The 21,643-nt window shown below is 43.9% G+C and overlaps 1 protein-coding gene across 3 annotated transcripts in view; it reads left to right on the top strand.

The window, feature by feature from the left end:
• Positions 1–21,643, top strand: part of CCSER2 (coiled-coil serine rich protein 2) — a 172,117-nt gene that overhangs the window by 69,935 nt on the left and 80,539 nt on the right. For all 3 annotated transcript variants that reach the window (XM_088472236.1, XM_088472237.1, XM_088472238.1), the window contains exon 3: positions 1,763–1,977. In XM_088472236.1, coding sequence (XP_088328362.1) covers positions 1,763–1,977 — 215 coding nt within the window. The remainder of the gene's footprint in view (positions 1–1,762; positions 1,978–21,643) is intronic.

The following is a 21,643-nucleotide window of genomic DNA, read 5'->3' on the forward strand; positions in this document are numbered from 1 at the left end:
ACACCTCCTCATGCCTGTCCCGCATCATTTACACTTCAACATAATTGTCCCACATCATTACACCTTCAGAGTAGCACAGAAACATGCACATATAAAAACCCTTTTTTTTATCATTTTTTTAAAAAAAAAGACGTGCATCCCCTCCCCAAAAGCGTAACCAGCCCCTGGACATATAAAGCCTATCCTGGTTCTAAAAATACAGGGGCCAAAATGCGTAGGGGGTCCCTGTGTATTAAGTACCAGCACAGGGCTTTGCTGAGCCAGTCCTGGTTGTGAAAAAACAGAACAAAACGAGATGGGGTCCCTTGTAATTTCCATAACCAGCACCGGGGGGTGGGGGTAATGCCACAGCCAGGGAAAACCTTTCACCGGTTTCCCCGTCCAAAGCATTACACCTGGCTAGTCAGCCAAGGCTGGGGATCCCTGGTGGCACCCCAAGCCAAGGCTGATAGCCCGGGCCTATCCCTGGCACCCCTGGCTGCTGGGTGCCAGGTTGATAGTGTAGTGTTGTGTAAAAATTAGAAGTAAAAATATTGTCTTTAGCTGTGAATCTAAGCGTCCCCCGCATGCTGATACTTGGAGAACCACAAGTACCAGCATGTGGGGCATTACGGGCCCGCTAGTACCTGTAGTTCCACAGCCAAAGAGATACTTTAAAAAAAAAACAACAACACAGCACACACCATGTCAGTAAAAGTTTATTATAACATACATACACACACACTCGCCTAGTATCCCTGATGACATCATGTCCCCTTGTCCAGTAAGATTCCATAGGGGTACCTATAATAAAAATTCCATACTTACCTCTCCTATGCGATGTTCATGTCCTTTTCGGTCTCTGTAGGAATACATGTGGTTCCAAAAAAAAAACCGCACAAATCCGAAACCATGCCGGACAGGATAAGATGTATGTGTTTACACATGCCTTTCCTCCACGCGAATGACTGGGAAACACGTGTGCCCAGTCATTGTAGGAGCTGCCAGCCAATTAGCAGGCGCCTCGTCGGAGCTGCTCGCTGATTGGCTGTGTACAGTCAGCTGTCTCCTCCATAGACTTCAATGGTAAGAAATCTCCATTGAAGTCTATTGTGAGAACCACAACATTGTATCCACTGATGTAACCACAAGGTTCACCTCAATGGATATAATCTCGCAGATTTTTATTATAGGTACCCCTATGAAATCCTACTGGACAAGGGGACATGTTGTTGCACAGAATCGCAGTAGTAGCCTCGAGCTGAAAAGTTTGCAGGCTATTACATTTGGATTAGAACAACATTTTGAAATCAGAATGTGGTGGACAAATTATATTCATGTCGTGTTACCTGTCTGTACATTCACTGTTCATTTTATTACTAGCTCTGTGTAGCTTACACACTGAATAGAAATAACTACAGAAGATAAATAATAATTCTCTTGTTTGGTTTAATCAGGGTAAAAAAAATTACCTTGGCAACTGAGCTAGTGTCCCGTATCGTACTAGTATATGAAGGTTCTTGGCAGTGTATTTTAGAATAATGATAAAGCAAGATTTTTTTTAAGTGCTCTGTTAGTGTTTGTTAGTATGTACCTTACAGTTAAAGCTAAATAATAAAAAAAAAATATATCACAACTTGTCTTCTCAAAAATAAAGCGTCATGCTTTTGTTTAGGGAATACATGGTGGTAGTCGCACAGAATCATGTAAGCTTAGAATGCCCAAAACAATAATACTTCTATAAAACTTGACTTGGCTGTTTTGTGCTTTTATATGCTTTTAGTTAAAAATGAAGCCGAAACAATCAACAGTCCTAATGCAGAGAACAGGATTTCTCCAGATATGGATTATAGAGACCCATCATCTCTTGAGCTTTCTCCATCTGACAGCTCTGATGGAACATACATGTGGGACGAAGAAGGAATGGAGCCTATTGGAAATGTTCATACAAATGTTCATCCATGTGGAAGTTATGAGTCTTCAGAGATGAATAGCCTGGTATGTTTTAATGAATTCTGTTTATTTTTTAATGCTTTTTATTCCTTAAGTCACAACAAAAAGGTACATAAGCAGATCCACAAAAATAATCAATTGAAAAAGAAGTAAAAACACACGCTAATAAAGTGCTCGATTCAATACAACGCAAATTGAATAGCGCTGGGAATGAGCTCCCAGAGCTATCAATTCAGTGTGCTGCTAAGCCCGACTAAGGATTTCTTCTCGCATCCCTCCTGGGAATGCCTGTCAGTGGCGTAACTTCATCCCAGGTGCCCGGAGGCAAGATAAATGTTGGTGCCCCAACCCCCAAATTAAAATTTACCCCCCCCCAGCAACTATGCCAGCCCCAGCTCCCGCCGCCCCCCTATGTAGTTCCTTTTATACAGTGCCCGCCTATGTAGTGCCCCCCAGTAATGGTCCCCCTTTGCAGTGCCTCCAGTAGTGGTCCCACAATGCAGTACCTTCAGTAGTGGTCTCCCTATGCAGTTCCCCCAGTTGTAATGCCTTTGTATTGCTCCCAGTAGTAATGCTTCCTGCAATGCCCCCAGTTGTAGTGCTCCCAATAGTGCCCCCAATAGTAAGGCCCCTGTATTGCCCCCAGTAGTACGGGCCCCTGTAGTGCCCCCATATGATGACCCCAGTAGTAATGCCACTGTAGTGCCCCTATATGACGCCCCCAGTAGAGAGGCCCCTGTAATGCCCCCTGTAGTACTCCCATTTGATGCCCCATTAGTAAGGCCCCTGTACTGCCTCCATTTGAGGCCCCAGTAGTAAGCCCCCTGTAGTGCCCCCTGTAGTGCCCCCAGTAGTAAGCCCCCTGTAGTGCCCCCAGTAGTAAGCCCCCTGTAGTGCCCCCAGTAGTAAGCCCCCTGTATGTGCCCCCTGTATGAGCCCCCTGTAATGCCCCCAGTAGTTAGCCCCCAGTAGTAAGCCTATAGTAGTGCCCCCTGCAATGCCCCCAGTAGTGCCCCTTTAATGCCCCAGTAGTGCCCACTGCAATGCCCCCCTCCCCCCGCGTACACACACATAAAATAAAAAAAAAAACAATACTTACCTTAAACCCCGCTCCAGTGCTACTGCCGTCCGTCCCCGGCGCCCGCTCCTCGGAACTATGGGAGTGACGCCATAGTGCACTGTGGGACCCGGAAGCCGGAGGGAGCTCAGGGGTGGTGAGCTCTGCCTCCGGCCGGGCGCCTGCTGGTAACACACTCAGCGGGCGCCCGCTGGTAACACACTCAGCGGGCGCCCGCTGGTAACACACTCAGCGGGCGCCCGCTGGTAACACACTCAGCGGGCGCCCGGCAAATGGAGGGTGCAGGGGGTGCGACCGCACCCCCTGCACCCTCCGTAGTTACACAACTGGAGGTGGAGCGCCGATCAGCGGCGCTCCTTCTCCAGTGCCCGGAACGACCGGCAGACAATGGAGCCAGGTGCCCCCTTCAGGGCTGGCGCCTGACGGCAAATGACTCCATTGTCTCCGGGAGTTCCGCCACTGATGGCCGTTCTCACGACTAAACACACTGCTTAAGGCGCTAGGGGCGGGAGAACGGGCATTCCCCCGGCCTAACAGCGCGCAGAGTTGAATAGCTACTAGAGCTACCTTCCCAGCGCTATTCAATTCACGTTGGATTGAATCCAGCCCAAAGCATGCTTTTGGTGTAACTTTGTACACCAACTTTTTCAGGAGCAATCAAATGTGGCATAATGTTAATTTAGAAACTTAAAAAAAAACAACAACCCACGTGGTGTTATGTGCTGAGATAATATGGCTGTTTTAAAGAAACATACGGGGAGTTTTATCAAAGCTTGTTGATAGAGAAAGTGTTAACCAATCAGCTCCTGTCATTTTACAGGCTGTACTTGGTTGGTCCTTTATCTCTCTCAACATTATCTCTCACCAAGCTTTGATAAATCTCCTCATAGTGCTTTATTTAAAAAGCAAAGCCGACGCTTCCCGGCTGGTTGAAAATTTTAAACTGCACTTGCCACTTTGTAAATAAAGCCCATAGAGAGTTTGAATTAATCCATATAGATGCAGTTGTGTAGTGTTAAAATATAGCTGCACATGTGTTGCTACCTGCTGAAGAAGCAGTATTTTCTGTATTCAAAAGAGTTTATAATGCATTTGTACACTTGCATTGTGGCAACATGATTTGTCCAGATGCATATTTTCAACATTCAACTGGATTTATTACTAACTCTACATTTGGTCCTCAGTGAGTATCTGGTACCATAAGGTAGAGCATCCTGGGAACAAAGGGCCTGATTCAGAGCTGAACGCTCTTGACCAGAGCGCTCACTCTGAATCAGGGCCCTCCTACCTTTTTTTGGAGCGTCCTCATGGATGCTCGCATAGCTGTGGGTTACCACCCACAGCTATAGCGAGCGTCCATGATGATGGTCGCGATGGTCTTGACCATCGCGATCATCGGGCTTGCGACGGAGACCCTGGCTCTATCAGAGCCAAAATCACTCCCACTGACATCACTAGTGATGTCAGTGGGGCCGGCTTGAGACGGTAGGCGTTCCCATGGGAACGCCTCCGTCTGGCAGGCACGCCCACCAAAGGGGACGTGCTGTCAATCAACATCGACAGCACGCCCCCTTTGGTGCGAGACCCGGAGCGATGGTGAGCCCGTCGCTCACCGGGTCTCGCGCATGCGCACGACGGAGCTCCCTCCGTCGTGCGCATGCGCAGTGGGGGAACATTGACCCGCTTGCGAGCGTACTGCCGCTCACGAGCAGGTGTGAATGACCACCAAAGTGCAGCATGAGAGAAATTCTGGAAATAATTATAAATAGTTGTAAATAATAGAACTATTAAAAGAAATAACTACTCCTAAAATAAATTATACAGTATTACAGATCACATTCAAACATTTGTGAAGGCTTGTACATATTTTGACAAAGTAAAATGTATGTGAGTGCAAGTTCTTGTTCTTTTAGACAAATACATGTGTCCTCATACATTGTTGTTACAGTCACGTCAAACGGCCCCTCCCTGTGAGCCAGGTTCTGTACGACTCTGCTTACTCAGTGTGTTTTTTGGACGAAAAGGCATCTTATGGAGCATACAGACGGTCAGATTTGTCAGATGAACGATTTTTGACTGCATTAAAATGAATGGAATTGTTCAAGTCTGACTGCAAACACATCAGATGTCAGATATCGTTATCTGACAAACGGGAACGCGCATCGTTCATTGTCCATCGTTCAGGCATGTCAGATATGTCAGATTTTCCTTCAGATATGAATGAATGAATGATTTTTAAATCGCTATCGTTCAGATCTGAAGGAAAAATCTGACCGTGTGTATGCACCATTAGTTGCAATGTGGCTGTGTCGCACCAGGAGACTGCATTGATTAATTTGATATGCTACACTGTACATCTCTGTGCGACTAAGAAGCAAATTCAATTAGCCACGAAAAGCAGAGGTCTGCGAAAAGTGCAATGATTTCGCCTATTTGGAGGCGATGTTTTCGCCATGCGCGTCCCCGCTTATCTCTGTATTCAATTCCAAAACAGGCGAAAACGCAGATAGGCAAGTGTATTTAATAACGAAACTAGCAATAAGGACAGCATATTTTGGGGAAATCAGTCTGTACACCAAAAAAAGCCTCACTGACCCTGGGAATCAATATAAAAGAGTATTAATAGCCCTAATAAAAGTATTTAATGATCTTAAAATTAGTCAAATGGCTGTTATATGCATGTTTGCATAAGTGTGAAAAATTATATAAAGCAATGTTTTTTGAGAAAACTAAGTGTTTCAGATAAATTTGGGGTACATGTGAATGGGTACTAGTATATTTTGGTGTCTTTAAAGTGAAGATTTAAAAAATACACCTGCTGCAGCTTCCTGCAATCTTAAAAACACCTGTCTTAACCTTATAGCCCCCCAAAATAGCTAGCCCCCTACTTTTTACCCATTTTCCCAAACTTTTTACTTTTTTGCCCCAAAAATGACATGTCTTTTTTGGGATGAATTAAGATAATTTTTTTCCCCACATTTGTACCCCAAAATATGGATTTTGCACTTCTTTTCTCCTGCCTTTTGCTGGAGAAACTTTTTCGCCTGTTTTTTGCCTAGGCGAAAACTCCCAGAAATTGAATACGGAGATCCTTTGGCGAAAAAAGCGCAAATTGCTGAAAACTTTTCGGCGATTGAATTCGGCCCCAAGTCTGAATCTGTGAATGGAGTGTTTGATTCAGTCGCACACAGATATACAAGTGTCACATATCAAATTAGTGCAGTCCCCTGGTGTGTCTTAGTCACATCACATTGCGACTAAGACGCATTTTTTGAGCTAGCCCTATCAGTCGCACGGAACCTGGTGGGTCATTCATGCTGCATGGTGTATTGAGGGTAGATGTATGAAGACACATTTGTATCGTTCCTTATGTTACCATGGTGATTATATAAATACACCAGCTGATGTACCTGATTTCACCCAGGTAGACCTCTAGATATTTACGGTTTCCATTTCAATCTCGCCACTCCAGTAACACCTTAATCCTTCACCTCCTATAGTAATGCATCCCTTCCCTCACTGCTATAGTAAAGACGCATATGCACTACACGATAAATTTGCAGATTTGAACGATAACGTTATGCCGTCAACGACCAGCGATGCGCGCCCCTGATGGTTGCTGATGACATGTATCATCGCCCGTACTTGCAGGGCAACCTCGATATTGTCAGGTTCTGCAAGTACGGGGATGAGGGAGGGTGATGTGATATCGTTCAGTGTGGGTACTCCAATGTCATTAACGACATTAACACATCATTGCCGGGGAAACACTAGACAATATCGCTCATGGAGCATATTGTCTAGTGGATACCGGCCTTAAGACGTTACCCTCCCTCACCTCTGTAGTAACACAATTTCCCCACTCACCTCTGTAGTAACACATTTGCCTCCCTAACTCATGTTGTAACACATTCAACATTCCCCTCCCTTAGCTGTGTAGAAATATCCCTACCTCAGACACAGTACCCTCCCTCACACCTGTAGTAACCTATTCCCTTTCATCACCTCTGGAGTAACACAATACCCCCACTTACCCTGTAGTAACGCATCACATTTCTCTCCAATGTTGTAACACATTCCCTTCCCTCACCCCGTAGTAACACATTTGACATTCCCCTCCCTCGCCTGTGTAGTAACACATTCCCATCTCTCACTATTCAAATAGGGGAGCCACACCAACTGCCAGTGATGTTTGGGGTGTCAGTTTGTGTTTGAATAGTGAACTGAGCTACAGCCATGATGAGTCAGTCAGGCTGAACGTTGCACAAGGGTAGGAAACATTTCAGCCCGTTTTACCCCCGTAGGAGTCGATTTTGAAATATCCCTTCTTAGTTGGTACCTACGTCATGGAAGGCATATACTCCCAGATTTTCATGTTTCTAGATCCAGGGGGTTGGGCTGGGTGTTGATGAGTTTGTGAGTGAGTCCCCCCCCTATTAAACAGGGATCAGCCGGCACTCAGCAGACTTCAAACATCATATTGTGGTTTATTCCACTATCAACGTTTCAAGACAACACAAGTTTTTTCATTAGGATGAAAAGACTTGTGTTGTCTTGAATCATTGATAATGGAATAAACCAGTTTGATGTTTGAAGTCCGCTGAGTGCAGTCTGATCCCTGTTTGGGCTAAGCTTATATTTATTATTTTTTGAGTTTATAGTGTTATTTTCTACTTTACACTCATCAGAGTGGCAGCGTCGGACTGTCCAGTGGACGACCATGCTGCCGCTCCTACACCCCGCCGGCGCCGTGACGTCAGTACAGATCTGGGGATCACGGCGGGGCCCCAGAGCCTAGCTAGTACAGACTCTGGGGGATCCCTGGACTGTGGCCGGATCGACTGGGATCAGGTAAGCCTCGCGGGTCGCCGCTGCCAGTGACACGCGTGTGTAATCTGCAGTCCTTCACCTGGGGGCTCTGGGAACATACAGGAGGCGGCGGCAGGCTATCCCTCTTCTGCGACTGGGCCCTGCACGTCCACTAGGCCACCAGGGAACTATGGTGGTAATTGGGACCTGGCATGCCAGGGGTTAATAACCAGCCAGGGGAGGCAGCCTTTCCGCTTAGGTCTGGCAACGCTGAGCTGCATTCCTTCTATGGCCACACTTCCAGTGAGTTCTCCAACGGCCATCTTTCCTGAGGCACATCGCAGATCACTCGAATAGTGCGTGGACTGGTCCCCCTGTGTACCTCCCCCCTGCTAGGACAGTTTACACAGCACTATAGCCCTCCCAGACACTGAATCTGGGCAGGTTGAATGTATTGTGACTTTTGCTAGTGCTGACTGTCTGTGTTTTATTTGTACTGACTGTCACTCTATACCAGGCCTGGCCAACCTGTGGCTCTCCAGCTGTTGTGAAACTACAAGTCCCAGCATGCCCTGCAACAGTTTTAGCACTCTCTAATAGCAAAATTGTAACAGGTCATGCTGGGACTTGTAGTTTGACAACAGCTGGAGAGCCACAGGTTGGCCAGGCCTGCTCTATACCTATCCCTTTTCTTTTCCTAAAGCCCTGACAGGTGTGTGTGGGAAGGGCTTTTCTTAGATCTCACTTATATAAATTCATGTATTTGTGAGGTCGGTCACATACAGTTGTGTGCTACACGGCGCCATATCTGTGGGCTTGTGTGCTGCATGGTTGTGGGTACGCCAAAAGTAACACTTAGCTTTCCTGTTGTGTTGGTATATATCTGTATATATATTTATCATGTCTGATGAGGAAGTTGAGCGCTCTGCGGCTCCCACTCTGCTCTCCTGCAGTCGTTGCGCTGCAGGGTTAAATATGGAGGATTTAACACAGGATGGGCTGTGTGTGAGGTGCCGTCAGTTACCTGGTCCCTCTAATGCCCCAAATTTGGCACAGGATCCTCCTTGGGCGTCTGGCGGTCCCGACTGCTCTCCCCCATAGGGGGTTACTCCAGCCATCCATCCCTCCTTCTCCGGGTTTACCGCAATTATTGCAGTCTCCCCCAGGGTCTCAGACTGTTAATCAATATACAGGGTTACCTTTGTATATTCAGTCTTCTCCGTTGACACAGCACTCCGTCATTCCCTTCCAGGGTCTCCCGCAGGCAGGTCAACCACCATGGGTGGATGTATTGTCTAGTTCAGTCCAGAGTTTGGCGGCCTCATCTTCCTCTTTTCAAACTATGTTACGGAATGACAAGCCTCAAAAGGCGTCTAAACACCCTGTTATGTCATCCCAGTCTGCGCAACTATCAGAAGTGTCCTCAGATGAGGGGGAATTGCCTGAGGGTTCTGACTCAGATTCTCATGTCTGGGAGGTGGAACCTAAATTCTCCATTAATGTGCCGGCATTGGTAAGAGCGGTGCGGTCCATTCTTGATATAGAGGATGACGCATCGGCCCCTAAGTCCAAGTATCCGAATTTTAAGTAGGCAAAAGTGACTTCGGCGGTTTTTCCTCTTTCTGACCAGCTGACTGATCATGTGGCGGAGGCCTGGCAGTCGCCTAGTAAGAGGTTCCAGCCTCAGAACGTTTAGCATCTAGTTATCAGTTTCCTGCAGGTCATTGGAAAAAGTGGGAAACTCAGTCTGCAGTGGATTCTCATGTTACTCGCTTAATCAAGAGTGCTACCTTGCCTATGCCTTCCATTTCATCCCTGAAAGATCCCACAGACAGGAAGATGGAGACTTGTTTAAAGTCAGTTTATTCGCTCTTAGGGACGGTAGCACTCTGTCCGTGGCCATCTCTTGGGTGGCTAAAGTCATTGGGAGCTGGGCCATTGTCTTGGACGACACTTTTCCTGAGGAAGTTCCGGAGGTTCAGAGAACTTTGGTGGGACATATGAGGGATGCCGATTCCTATATTGGAGAAGTGTCTTTGGATGCCAGTCTTCTGACTTGCAGTGTTTCGGTGGCAGCAGACTCTGCTCGCCGATCTTTGTGGCTCCGTTCTTGGAGAGCAGATGCGTATTCCAAGAAGGGCCTGGAGGCCTTGCCCTTTAATGGGGAGATTTTTTTCGGCCCTGACCTGGACAAAATTGTTGATACCCTAGCGAAGTCTAAGTCGGCGTTTCTGCCATCAGCATCTGCGCCTTCTAAAGCTAGAACCTCTGCTTTTTGGTCCTTTCGTACTCAGGGTAAGTCCAAGGGTTAGTCTTTCCCACGGCAGTCATCGACCAAGACCTCCCCTAAACAAATGAAGCAGGCCTGGAGTGCTAGACGCCCTGCTTCCAAGCCAGAAGATAAGCCTTCAGCCTGATGGGACGGGCCTCTGTCTGGGGGTTCCCAGAGTGGGAGGCCGACTTCTTCAATTCGCCCAGCGCTGGTGCAATACCACCACGGATGCTTGGGTACGAGAAGTGGTCTCTCAGGGGTATGCCCTTTCCTTTCGTCGCAGACCCCCCCCCCCAACAGTTCTTTTGCACAAGTCTTTCTCAGAACAAGACCAAGGCGTTGCAGGTTCAGGAAGTCATACAGTCCTTGCTGAAAGCAAGGGTCATTGTTCCCGTTACACTTTCTCAATGCGGGACAGGTTACTATTCATCTCTGTTTCTGGTTCCAAAACCCATTGGGTCTCATCGGCCTATCCTCAACCTGAAGTCGCTGAACAAGTTCCTCAGAGTGCCCAAATTCAGGATGGAAATTCTGTGTTCCATCATTCTGGCTATGGAACCGGGGGATTATATTGTCTTCCTGGACATCCAGGGCGCCTACCTTCATGTTCCTATAGCCCCTTCACACCAACGGTATCTGAGGTTTGCTTTACGCCAGCTTCACTTCAGTTTCAGGTTCTGCCCTTTGGTCTTTCCACGGCTCCAAGGGTGTTCACCAAGGTTATGGCTGCCCATCTTCGCAGCCAGGGTATACGGTTTCTGCCGTATTTGGATGATCTCCTATTGCTGGCAGGCTTTCCGGAGGTACTTTTGCAACATCTGCATCTGACAATCGCTTGTCTGCAAGCGCACTGGTGGCTGATAAACTGGTCCTCCCTCATTCCGTCACAAAGGATGGTTCATTTGGGAACCCTTCTGGACTCTCATCAGCAAAGGATCTTTCTGACTCCAGAAAAGGTTTCCTCCTTACAACTACGAGTGAGCAGTTGTCTGAAGAGTTCCCAGTTATCGGTTCACTCGGCAATGAGAGTTCTGGGGTCCATGGTGTCGACATTCGACATGGTGGAGTATGCCCAGTTTCATTCCTGGCACCTGCAGGGGCTGATTGTATCCAACTGGAACAGGTTACCACACCGGATCAGGACACAGATGCTGGTGTTGTCTCCGGAGGTGCACCTGTCACTGGCTATTTGGCTTCAGACATCTCATCTCACCAAGGGTCGCCCCTTTTGGATCCCGGACTGGGTTCTGCTCACGACAGATGCCAGTCTCTGGGGTTGGGGGGCAGTGACAGGTCCACTTTCACTTCAGGGCCATTGGACGGCGGAAGAAGCAGTTCTTCCCATCAACATTCTGGAACTTCAGGCCATGTAAAGGACCTTTCAGTTGTCCGGTCACGCTCTTCAAGGAAGGGTAGTGCAAGTTCAGTCCGACAACGCCACCATGGTGGCGTACATCAACAGTCAAGGGGGGGCTCGTAGTCTAGCAGCGATGTCGGAGGTGTCACGCATCCTGTCTTGGGCGGAGTGCCACCTTCCGGCCATCTCGGCAGTCTTCATTCCAGGAGTTCTCAATTGGGAAGCGGACTTCCTCAACCGTCACGACGTGCATCTCGGGGAATGGTCCCTTTACCCAGAGGTATTTCAACTACTCGTGGACAGGTGGGGACGGCCAGAGGTGGACCTCATGGCCTCCCGTCACAATCACAAACTGCCTGCGTACGGGTCCAGGACAAGAGACGCCGGTGCAAGCCTGGTGGACGTACTGTCAGTGAAATGGACATTTCAGCTGGCGTATCTATTCCCTCCGATATCCCTGCTCCCTTGGGTCCTTTGGAAATTTAAACAGCATGGCAGCACGCTTCTGCTGGTGGCTCCAGCATGGCCCAGACATCCCTGGTACTCCGATCTTCGGGGCCTATCCATCAACATTCCGTTTCTTCTGCCTCAACGTCGGGACCTGTTGTCTCAGGGGCCCTGCCTTTACCTGGATCTGGGTCGTCTGTCTTCTGACGGCGTGGCTCTTGAGACATCCGTCTTAATGTCCCGGGGTTTTTCCAGTTCAGTCATCAGCACAATGCTACAGGCGCGCAAGCCTGCTTCCGCCAGGATTTACCACAGAGTGGCATACTAATTTCAGTGGTGTGAGTCCAGAAACTACGATCCTCAAGTGTTTCGTGTTTCTAGGATTTTGGCGTTCCTTCAGTCTGGGTTGGACCTCTGTTTACGCCTAGCTTCTTTGATTGTTCATGTGTCTGCACTTTCTGTGTGGTTCCAGCGTAGGATCGCTACTCTGCCTGATGTCCGCACTTTTTTTCAGGGTGTTCTTAGAATTCAGCCTCCTTTTGTTCCACCAGTGGTTCCTTGGGATTTGGCAGTGGTGCTTCGGGCCTTACAGGGTCCTCCATTTGAACCTCTTGAGTCGGTGGAACTCAAGTGGTTGACAGTTAAGACTGTGTTTTTCTCCTGGCGATTGCTTAAACCAGAAAAGTGTCAGAATTAGGCGCACTTTCTTGCCGTTCTCCTTTTCTGATTGTTCACCAGGATAGGGCAGTGCTTCGCACCAGTCCGGATTTTCTTCCTAAGGTGGTCTCTAAGTTCCACATTAATCAAGAGATAGTTGTGCCGGCATTTCAGTCACCTGATCTCTCAGCTGGTGAGGCTTCCTTAGATGTTACCTGTGCTCTCAAAGTTTATGTGGACCGGACTAGTTCCATTCGGAAGTCTGATTCTTTGTTCGTCCTCTTTGGTTATCACAAGAGGGGTTGGCCTGCCAACAAACAAACTTTGGCCCGTTGGCTTCGTTTGGTTATTTGTGAGGTTTATTCACAGGAAGGTTTACCTGTTCCGGCCTCTTTTAAGGTTCATACCACTCGGTCTGTGGGTCCCTCGTGGGCTGCTGGCCGTGGCGCCTCGGCTGTTCAGCTGTGTAAGGCGGCCACCTGGTCTTCCATACAGACTCTTCTGAGGTTCTATGCGTTTGACACCTTCGCCTCTAAGGATGCATCCTTCGGGCGCCGGATTCTCCTTTCAGCGCAGGACCGTCCCCGCCCTTAGTTGTACTGCTTTGGGAAATCCCCAAGGTCAACCCTGTGGACCCCCTATGGAACCTGAAGTAGAAAACAAGAGATATGGTAGGAACTTACCTTTGTTATCTCTGTTTCTACGAGGTCCATAGGGTCCACAGGGCGCCCGCCCTGACGCACTTGCTTCATATGGGCTATGTTGCTGGTCACCCGTTTTTCATCTCCCTTTCTTTGAGTATGGTTCTTGTGTGTTCCAGTCTTCCTTCTCTCTGTTTTTTCCTCCTCCGGCCTTCGCTACTTACCAACTGAGGTGCCTGTGGCTCGGGGGCGGGGTATATAGGAGGATGGACCCAGTGGATCCAATCCAGCTATAGTCCAAGGTCAACCCTGTGGACCCTATGGACCTCGTAGAAACAGAGATAACAAAGGTAAGTTCTTATCATATCTCTTGTTTTTTGCCATATTCAATTACTAAATAAGCGAAAACTCCAAGCGGAAAGTGCTGTCGGAATTGGGGAAATTAGTCTGTACCCCAAATAAAGATGCACTAACACTGGGGATCAATGTAGAAGTGTTCCAATTGCCCTAATAATATTATTTGGGGTACTTAAGTTGTTTAAAATCCTTGTTATTAGTGTCCTTGCAAAAGTGGTGCAGAATGGCATTAAGCAGTTTTTTTGTTGAAAATATGTAGTCTTGTCAAATTTGGGGTACTTGAAAATGGGTACTAGCATATTTTAATGTCTCTAATGTGTAGTTTTAGAAAAGTGAAATTCCTACGTCATACAAGCACCTGCAATCCCAAAAACACTTGGCCCCTTCTTAGACCACCCCCAGAAGCTTATTTCGCTAGTTTTTTAAGGTGTCTCCCCACTTTTTAATTTTCGCCCCAAATTTCAAGGGCGTTTTTTGGGGTGTTCCTGGATTCTTATTTTTGTGTTAATTGTCCTTTGGGGGGTTGTATAAAGGGTTTTGAGTGCTTTCCCAACATATGCACTCCAAAATATAGATGTTACACTTTTTTTCACCTGCTATTCTGTGGAGAAAAAGTATCGCCTATTTCAGTGCCTTGACTTTTCACATAGGCCGAAAAAGGGATGGGAATTGAATAAGGATAAAAAATACGAGACGTTTTCGCAAAAAAACACGTGAGATACTGCTCTTTGCTCTGAATTGAATACAGCCCTGTATCTGAAATATCTTCAGTTCTGTTAAGCTTTTGAGGTGCCATTTCAGTTAGATCTACAGTTCGACCTGACTACCAAGCGGATGGATCAATGTCAGATTTGGCCATAGACGTGTGTTCTCACAAGTCACTGTTAGGTAGCACAGTCAAATGATGTTGTACAATTAGATGCACTCACTGTCTTGATCAAATGATGATCAGGAATAGGCCCATACTTGCTGCAATTGCAGCTGCTAATCTTTAAAATTGCTTAATTGTCAAAATTCCAGCACGTTTGGACATTTATATCCGCTGTGATGCTTAAGTGTTGGAATAAACACGAACGCTCATAACTTTTCAAATTTCATTCATACCTGCTAAATTGTGCTAGTACTTAACTGACATAAACATAACCTAAGTGTGAGACATATATATATAGTGCACATTACATAGCACAACAGTAGCATTAGACTCAGGCAATATCTGTTTTTTAAAGCCTATTTTATTCTGGCTCACTTTATAACTGGTTTTAAATCTGGGTAAGCTTTTACGTGACAAATCATCCCGAAAGTGATTCATTATCATTTAGGCATTGTTATTTGTCAGGTACATAAATAGCAACTAAATACTTTCCTTTCAGTTACAAGTATATATAATAAAACATATTTTTCTCAAATATTTAAATTTTGCGTTTGTTGTTGCTTGTATTGGATTGCTAGTGACATCTAGTGGTAACCTTTATAAACAGACTCTTTAAATCTCTGTTTATTTATTTTGATGGGCAATTTGGCTTCCAGTATTTTGAAAAGATACTGCTGCAGCCACAATTACTACTTACATCAAGTGAGATGTGTTTTATATTGTTGTCATTTTTTTTGTCATACTTATATACTTTGTCATACTTTTTTATAAGGAAGGGGGGATAATAATTTCAGGGTTTTGTATACTTATTTGTTTACTTCATTGATAGTCAGAGTAAGACTAACAGCATCAATAATGCATGACTTAATTGGCTGTCTGTATTCCTTGTGGGAGTCTTGTTTCAATACTGCTTAAAGAGACAGAAATTTGATCTTGAGCAAAAAAAATGATGTCTTTACTGAAACTCATAGTTTTGATAACCGTGAAACCGAAAAAAAATATAATACTCTAGTTCGAATGGTGCTTTTTACAAGGAAAATATGAAGTTTGTTGCTCTGGTCTTATTTTAATATTGGTGTTATGTAGATAGAAGAATACTGCTTTATTTAGCAGTTTGCGATTACTTTTATATTGGGAACACACAGTTGTGTTGAAGAAATTCTTGTGATTTCTGACCTTTATAATGTCAATAACATGAGAGCCTTTATTATGCCGGGAAGATTCTGTATAGCAAAATCCATTGATAATATTACAGTAACACTGACAAATCAAACACATGTACCACTGCCTCAGTCACCTAGATGGCAGTCTTGTCTTGACACACAGAATCCTTCCTAACCTTTGAAGCCTGGCTGCACCTTGCAGCCTACGTGAGTTCTCACTGACTGACTCCACCGCTCCCTGGCTTGACACTGTCTCTCACCTTGTGACAGTTTCCTCTCTTCTTCATCTCCTTGCTGGGTGATGCAGACAGCTCTCCTCTGGTTACTATCTTGCTCACAGGCAACCTGAGAGTGATCTTTCACACATTGTCTGTGCAATACATAAATATATACATAAATACGTATGTATAAATTTATACTGAAGTTGGAGTTTTATTCGTTCTTTGCTCGTATTTATAGTTGCAAAATAAAACAGACAAAACATTAACGCAGGTGTTACTGTACATTTGCTAAGCACAAGAATCCTCTGCTTTACCTGATCATCTTATGTTAAACAATGTTGCTGATTGTTCATCTCCTGTGTTCACTTGATTTTCGTGAGAATAACAATTTGATGATTCTTGGTTGAAGTTTCTAGCACATTATGTCAGTACATAATATCAGAATCATTGATCCTTTCAAGGGCTCCTTATTTAGCATCATGAAGGAATGGCCCTGCAGACCCTTATAAATACATTTAAATAGAATATGCTGTAGTAGCAAAGTAACATAACAAATTAAGTTAATGAGCTGCCTCAAGCTGATTCAGTAACCTCTAGCCAAGCACAATCATTTTAAAATTTACATAATATGTTGTTTTACTTCATTTAAACAAGAATGGGTTCAGATTCGAATACTGTTCAATTACAGTGTATTTATCATTTCCTATTTTTTTTTTCTTGGCATTCAATGATATTCCAGATAGATTTTCATCATCTATAAATCTGGTCATTTTTGCACAACAGAAAATATCAGTTACCGTTTGCATTGTCTCCATTAGCCTTTGTGTAAGATTCAGTCACTTAGTATTACATTACAAATGAATATGAGCTAGGATTGGCAGCTGGCTATTAAACATCCTTTAATACCCCCCATCCAACTGACCACTCCTCCTCACTCATGGTCTGTGAGCTTTTCTTTGAGAATACAAAACTGAATTTCATGGCCTACTGTACTTTTCCAGACTAGGTGACAAATATCACTAAGCAGAAATCTGGAGATGGTAAACCTTTGTTATAGTTTAAGTCTTTATCTCCATACCGAAGTTACTTCGAATGAGGTATTATAAAGTACTAAACTACTTGGGAATAGTGTAGGCTACTGTTCAAATGATTAATGTAATCTTTGGTACCAGTGAAAAAGGCGGCCGACTGGTTTGGAGGTAAGTGTTATTTTTATTATCTAGAATATATGTGATCTGTATTTGCTGCTCATTGTTTTTAATTGGCTAGTTAGTGATGATTTTATCTGTGTGTTGTGTTGCTGAGGACCGTTGACTCCAGGCAGCTTTTTGGCCTATCTACGTACAAGAAAGCTGTTTCTAGTAATATCCATTTTTAGGTTTAGTACCCGGCTGATGACTGAAATCCGAATTTGTTTTCTAGCTAGCTTTGTTTTGAAGCTGCTTATGGAAACACTGAGTGATCTAAATGTAAGAAAGCACAGAAGTACAGACTAATATTTTGTATTCTTCCAAACATATTCAATTTTCTATTTGGATTTCACTTGATTACTTCACCAGGCATGATCATCAGTCTTGGCATAGAATAGGTTAAATAAGCTAACAATGTACAAGTTAGAGATGGTCGTGTGTTTAATCTTTTTCAGTCGCTCCTTTAAAAAATGCATTATACAGTGTACACAGGCAGGGAGTGTCCGTAGAATGACAATGTGTCTGCCATCTGGTGGTGTCAGTGATGCTCTACATTTTCAGCATAATGATAATAACTATAGAGAGAGAGATTTGGAGACTTGTAATTATGGCCTTTATCACTTGGTCTGTGGGGAAGTATTGTTTAAATGTAACAATTTGGGTTTAAGAACAGGGCTGAAAAGAAATTAGTACCGTACTGAACTTCTGCTAAGTGGTGATTGAGCAACCATGACCTGTCTAGGTTAATTACTACACCCCCTCCTTGTCCCGTATGCTGAAGTATATTATTACAGCATCCCACATCTGTTGTCTACCAGCAACAGCTGAAAAGTGTTGATAATACATTGGTTTGGCGTTGTGCAGGGTTATCATGCTGACCTTCATTAATACAATTACACACGTTTAGAGTCCCTTTGTCCATTTCAAATTATATTTAACATGAAACAAACAAAGTAATAGGCATTGTTCTATGTATACTCTATAGCTCAGTGTTCTCTGTTATTTTCCGATCTGATTATTGTGCTGAGGTGGCTTTTCAAGAAACTTATTCTTAATTGAGGAATTAGAATTAAACCCTGCGGGAATCAAAGAGCAGACTACAGACTATACTAAGAAAATGCAGAAAATTGATTTGCCTTCTTAGACCCTTAATAATGTACTCAGTAGTGATATTTTTTACCAATTGAATAATTACCTTTAAGCAATGTCCTACTCTCTTGATTACACTATTTAATTGTTTTTTTTCCACTTGTTGTGCTTGTACTGGATCTTGCCATTTGCATTATCTGTCTCAAATAACATTACACCTTTTGCAGCATCTCAATATTGTACTACTTTACACCACCATATGTTAGTCTTAAGAGACTTAATATAACCCAAGAGTTATTAAAAATTAGAACAGAAAACAGACTGACCTGTACAACTATTTTTTTCATTTACTTGGCCACTTATTGCTATAGCTGCATACACACACAACGATTTTGCTACCAACGATTTCATGAACGATTATCTGTCAGATTTTTTAAAGTGTAATGAACGATTTTTTGAACTACAAATGATTTTTGTAATTTCCCTTAATGAAAATCGTTCAGTTTGTCAGTCAGATTGAATTACAAACGGGAACGCGCATGAACGATAATCGTTCATCGTTATAACTCAGAACTGAACGATTTTTTTCAACAATCAAATGATAAACAATGTCATTAACGATAATCGTTCAAAAAATCGTTACGTATGTAAGCACCATATGTGTGTGTAGTCAAGAGAAACCCCTATTTTGATCAAAAATCTACCATTGGGGGCAATTCAGTTCAGCGGGAGTTGAAGAGTGCCGGAGCTGTTCAGTTCAGCGTGCTGTTAAGTCCTACTTTTACAAGATAACTAGGAGAATGCCAGTTCTTGCGTGTTTAGTTGCAAGATCCATCATTAACCAACTAATTTGCTGGCCGCGAGGCTGTTAGCGACACGCTAAGCCGGAAAACAGCCTCGCAGCCGGCACTTTAGTTGGTTTCTCCTCGCACCCTCAGAAGGGTGCGAGAATAAATCATTTAGTTGCCTTAATAGCGCGCTGCTCTGGGAGCTCCCTCCCAGCACTATAAACAGCGCGCTGAATTGAAACTGCCCCCTTGAAAATTGTTAGGGCTTACCAGTAACACTCAATTTCCTTATCTATATGTCCAAAAGTGGGAGATTAGCTGATGATCCCTACTACTGCACATTTTTTCTAGGTAGAAATTTTTTCATTTAGATTCACCTACAAGCAATAGCAATTCCTCTCTTCCAACAGTGGTGGTTGTCATGGACAGATGTGTCAAAAACAGTTGCTAACTGTTTTAGAATTACTGTATCTTCTTGCCTATACTGAAAATATAACGTCAGTCCTTAAATCCACTCAAACCAAGCACAGTTTAACGTAAATGTGTGTAGGTTATGCCTTTCTCTGTAATAGGCACAATAAAGCAAATAAAAACTTTTGTGGCTAGAGTACCTTTAATAATGGATAATTCCATTATAAGCTGTGTTTAGTTTGGTTAGGGCCTACAACCTAAATAACTGTAGTGATATCCGTTTTTGTCAGATGGAAACTGAATGATGTGATATGAGTACCAAGGGGCACGTGCATTCTGGGTTAACTAAGGAATGTTTTAGAAGACGTACAGTTAAATAGGGATTGTATACTTTCTGCAAGAAGATATTCTATAGAATGTAAGGGGTAAATACACCTATTTAATGATTCCATTTAGTGGATCTTTGATAATCAACTGAGAATGCAACTACTTTAACCACATTCTGGATCAGCTGCGGTTCTAGGCTGCGCACATTACTGTGTAGTACTGTAGCTAGACTTTGCCTGGAAGAAAAATTAGAGATGTTACTGGCGTCTCTGCACAACCATTTTGGGAGACACTTTACAGTTATCACTGAGAATTGAATCTCCCCTGTAGACTGACTACTTGTAAAATAGCGGGTAAGGTCATCTTATTAGCTGTTTCCTCCTATATTCGGCTCCTTTTTCTTGCTAAAGCGTGAGGCAGGTCAGCTTTGACGTATGAGGAGGCTACCCAGAAGAGCCCATAATGCCCAGAAGTACCCCAGTTGAGTTATTTACAAGCTCTCTTCAGGGTGATGTAAAAGCTTGTAGGAAAAAGAAAATGCAGGTGCACAATCTAAGCATTTAGAATACGGATATAAAAAACTAATCCTGACAAAGTCTACAATTAACATGGAGTAGAAGTGAGGTTCTTAGAACATTTGGCCAAAATGCTTGCCCACCCACCATGTCACGGTGAAACCCCATCAGGTGGGTCCCTAACATTATATCAATTTATCTAGGACTTACCCATAATAGAGCCAATTCTAATATGTAGACCGCAATGTAGGAATTTGTGATGTAACAGCTTAATAAGTCCACACATTAGGCTCTTAAAAGATACTAGTTTGATACCCTGCCTTACTGGTCTCAAGGACAGTTGGTAATTATCACCCTGATTTATCCTTGAACATTTGCCTGGCAGCCTCTGGAAACCAGTTAATGGTCAATGCAAGTACAACCACATGTGAAATGCATTTGGATGTGGGTAACTAGCCTAGGCATCCTGGGATTATTAAAATAATTGCTCTTAAATGTCGCTCAGATTTGGAAAAAAAAGGTTAAAAGAAAATTTGCTGCTTAATGAAACATTGGCATGTATTAGAAACCTTAATCAACCATGATTTAATGCTTTCTAACATTAAAAATCCAAATTTATTAGGATTTTTTATCTCATCAAAAGAGAGCCAGACTAAAGCTGGGTATATACTAGACAATATGTCGTCCGATCCCACCGATCGGAGCGACATATCGTGTACATCATCTAGTGTGTACCTATGATATGCACGCTTCTGTGGGTCGCTAGCGACATCACCCGTCAGCCCAACTTCAGGTCCTTCTTACCCGTCGGACCCGGCATCAGCAAGTGTGCATGCACTTGCTGCATCTCATCTCCATAGGTCTGTAAGTTTTGAATTCAAATAAATAAGGAGGAGATTAAACCATGAGGTATTTCTCTCTGTATTGCCTCTTTATTGTGTTGGAGTTATTTACCCTTTAAATTTGATAATGTCAGTTGTGGTTTTTTCCAGTCCTAAGGGATTATTAGGGGAGGAGTTTGTGGAGTCTTAGCTGATGCTAGGCATATTTACTACCTCTCATCTGATTCACCCTCCCTATTTCTATATTGTGTGTGGATTTACTGTATTTGTTCAGCTCACTCAAATGGAGACCACAAGCAACAAGCTTGTGGAATAATATTGGGGGGATTACTTTATAGAAGCCTTTTTATAAGAAGTCACGGCACCATGTCTGTAGTCACAACTTATATAAAAATACAATGTTTTTTTTAAATTATTATTATTAATTTTTTTTTATCCATTTGCTTTACACCAAGGGGGTTTAAACCAGCCAACCCTGACGTCGCTTATAGCCACACTGAAAATAAACCTTTTTTAATTTTGAGCATTGACTATGTGTTACATTTATATCTTTCAGTAGTTTTCCATTTTTTGCAAGCATGCTTGTTCTGTATTATTTATTTAAAAGTTTCTGCTTTAAGTATATTTTTTGCACTTTCTTGGTTTGTGAATGCTTTGTCAATGCTGTTTGAAAGTA

Source organism: Taudactylus pleione, unplaced genomic scaffold, assembly GCF_031769625.1.
Source record: "Taudactylus pleione unplaced genomic scaffold, aTauple2 ptg000121l, whole genome shotgun sequence".
Lineage (NCBI taxonomy): Eukaryota > Metazoa > Chordata > Amphibia > Anura > Myobatrachidae > Taudactylus > Taudactylus pleione.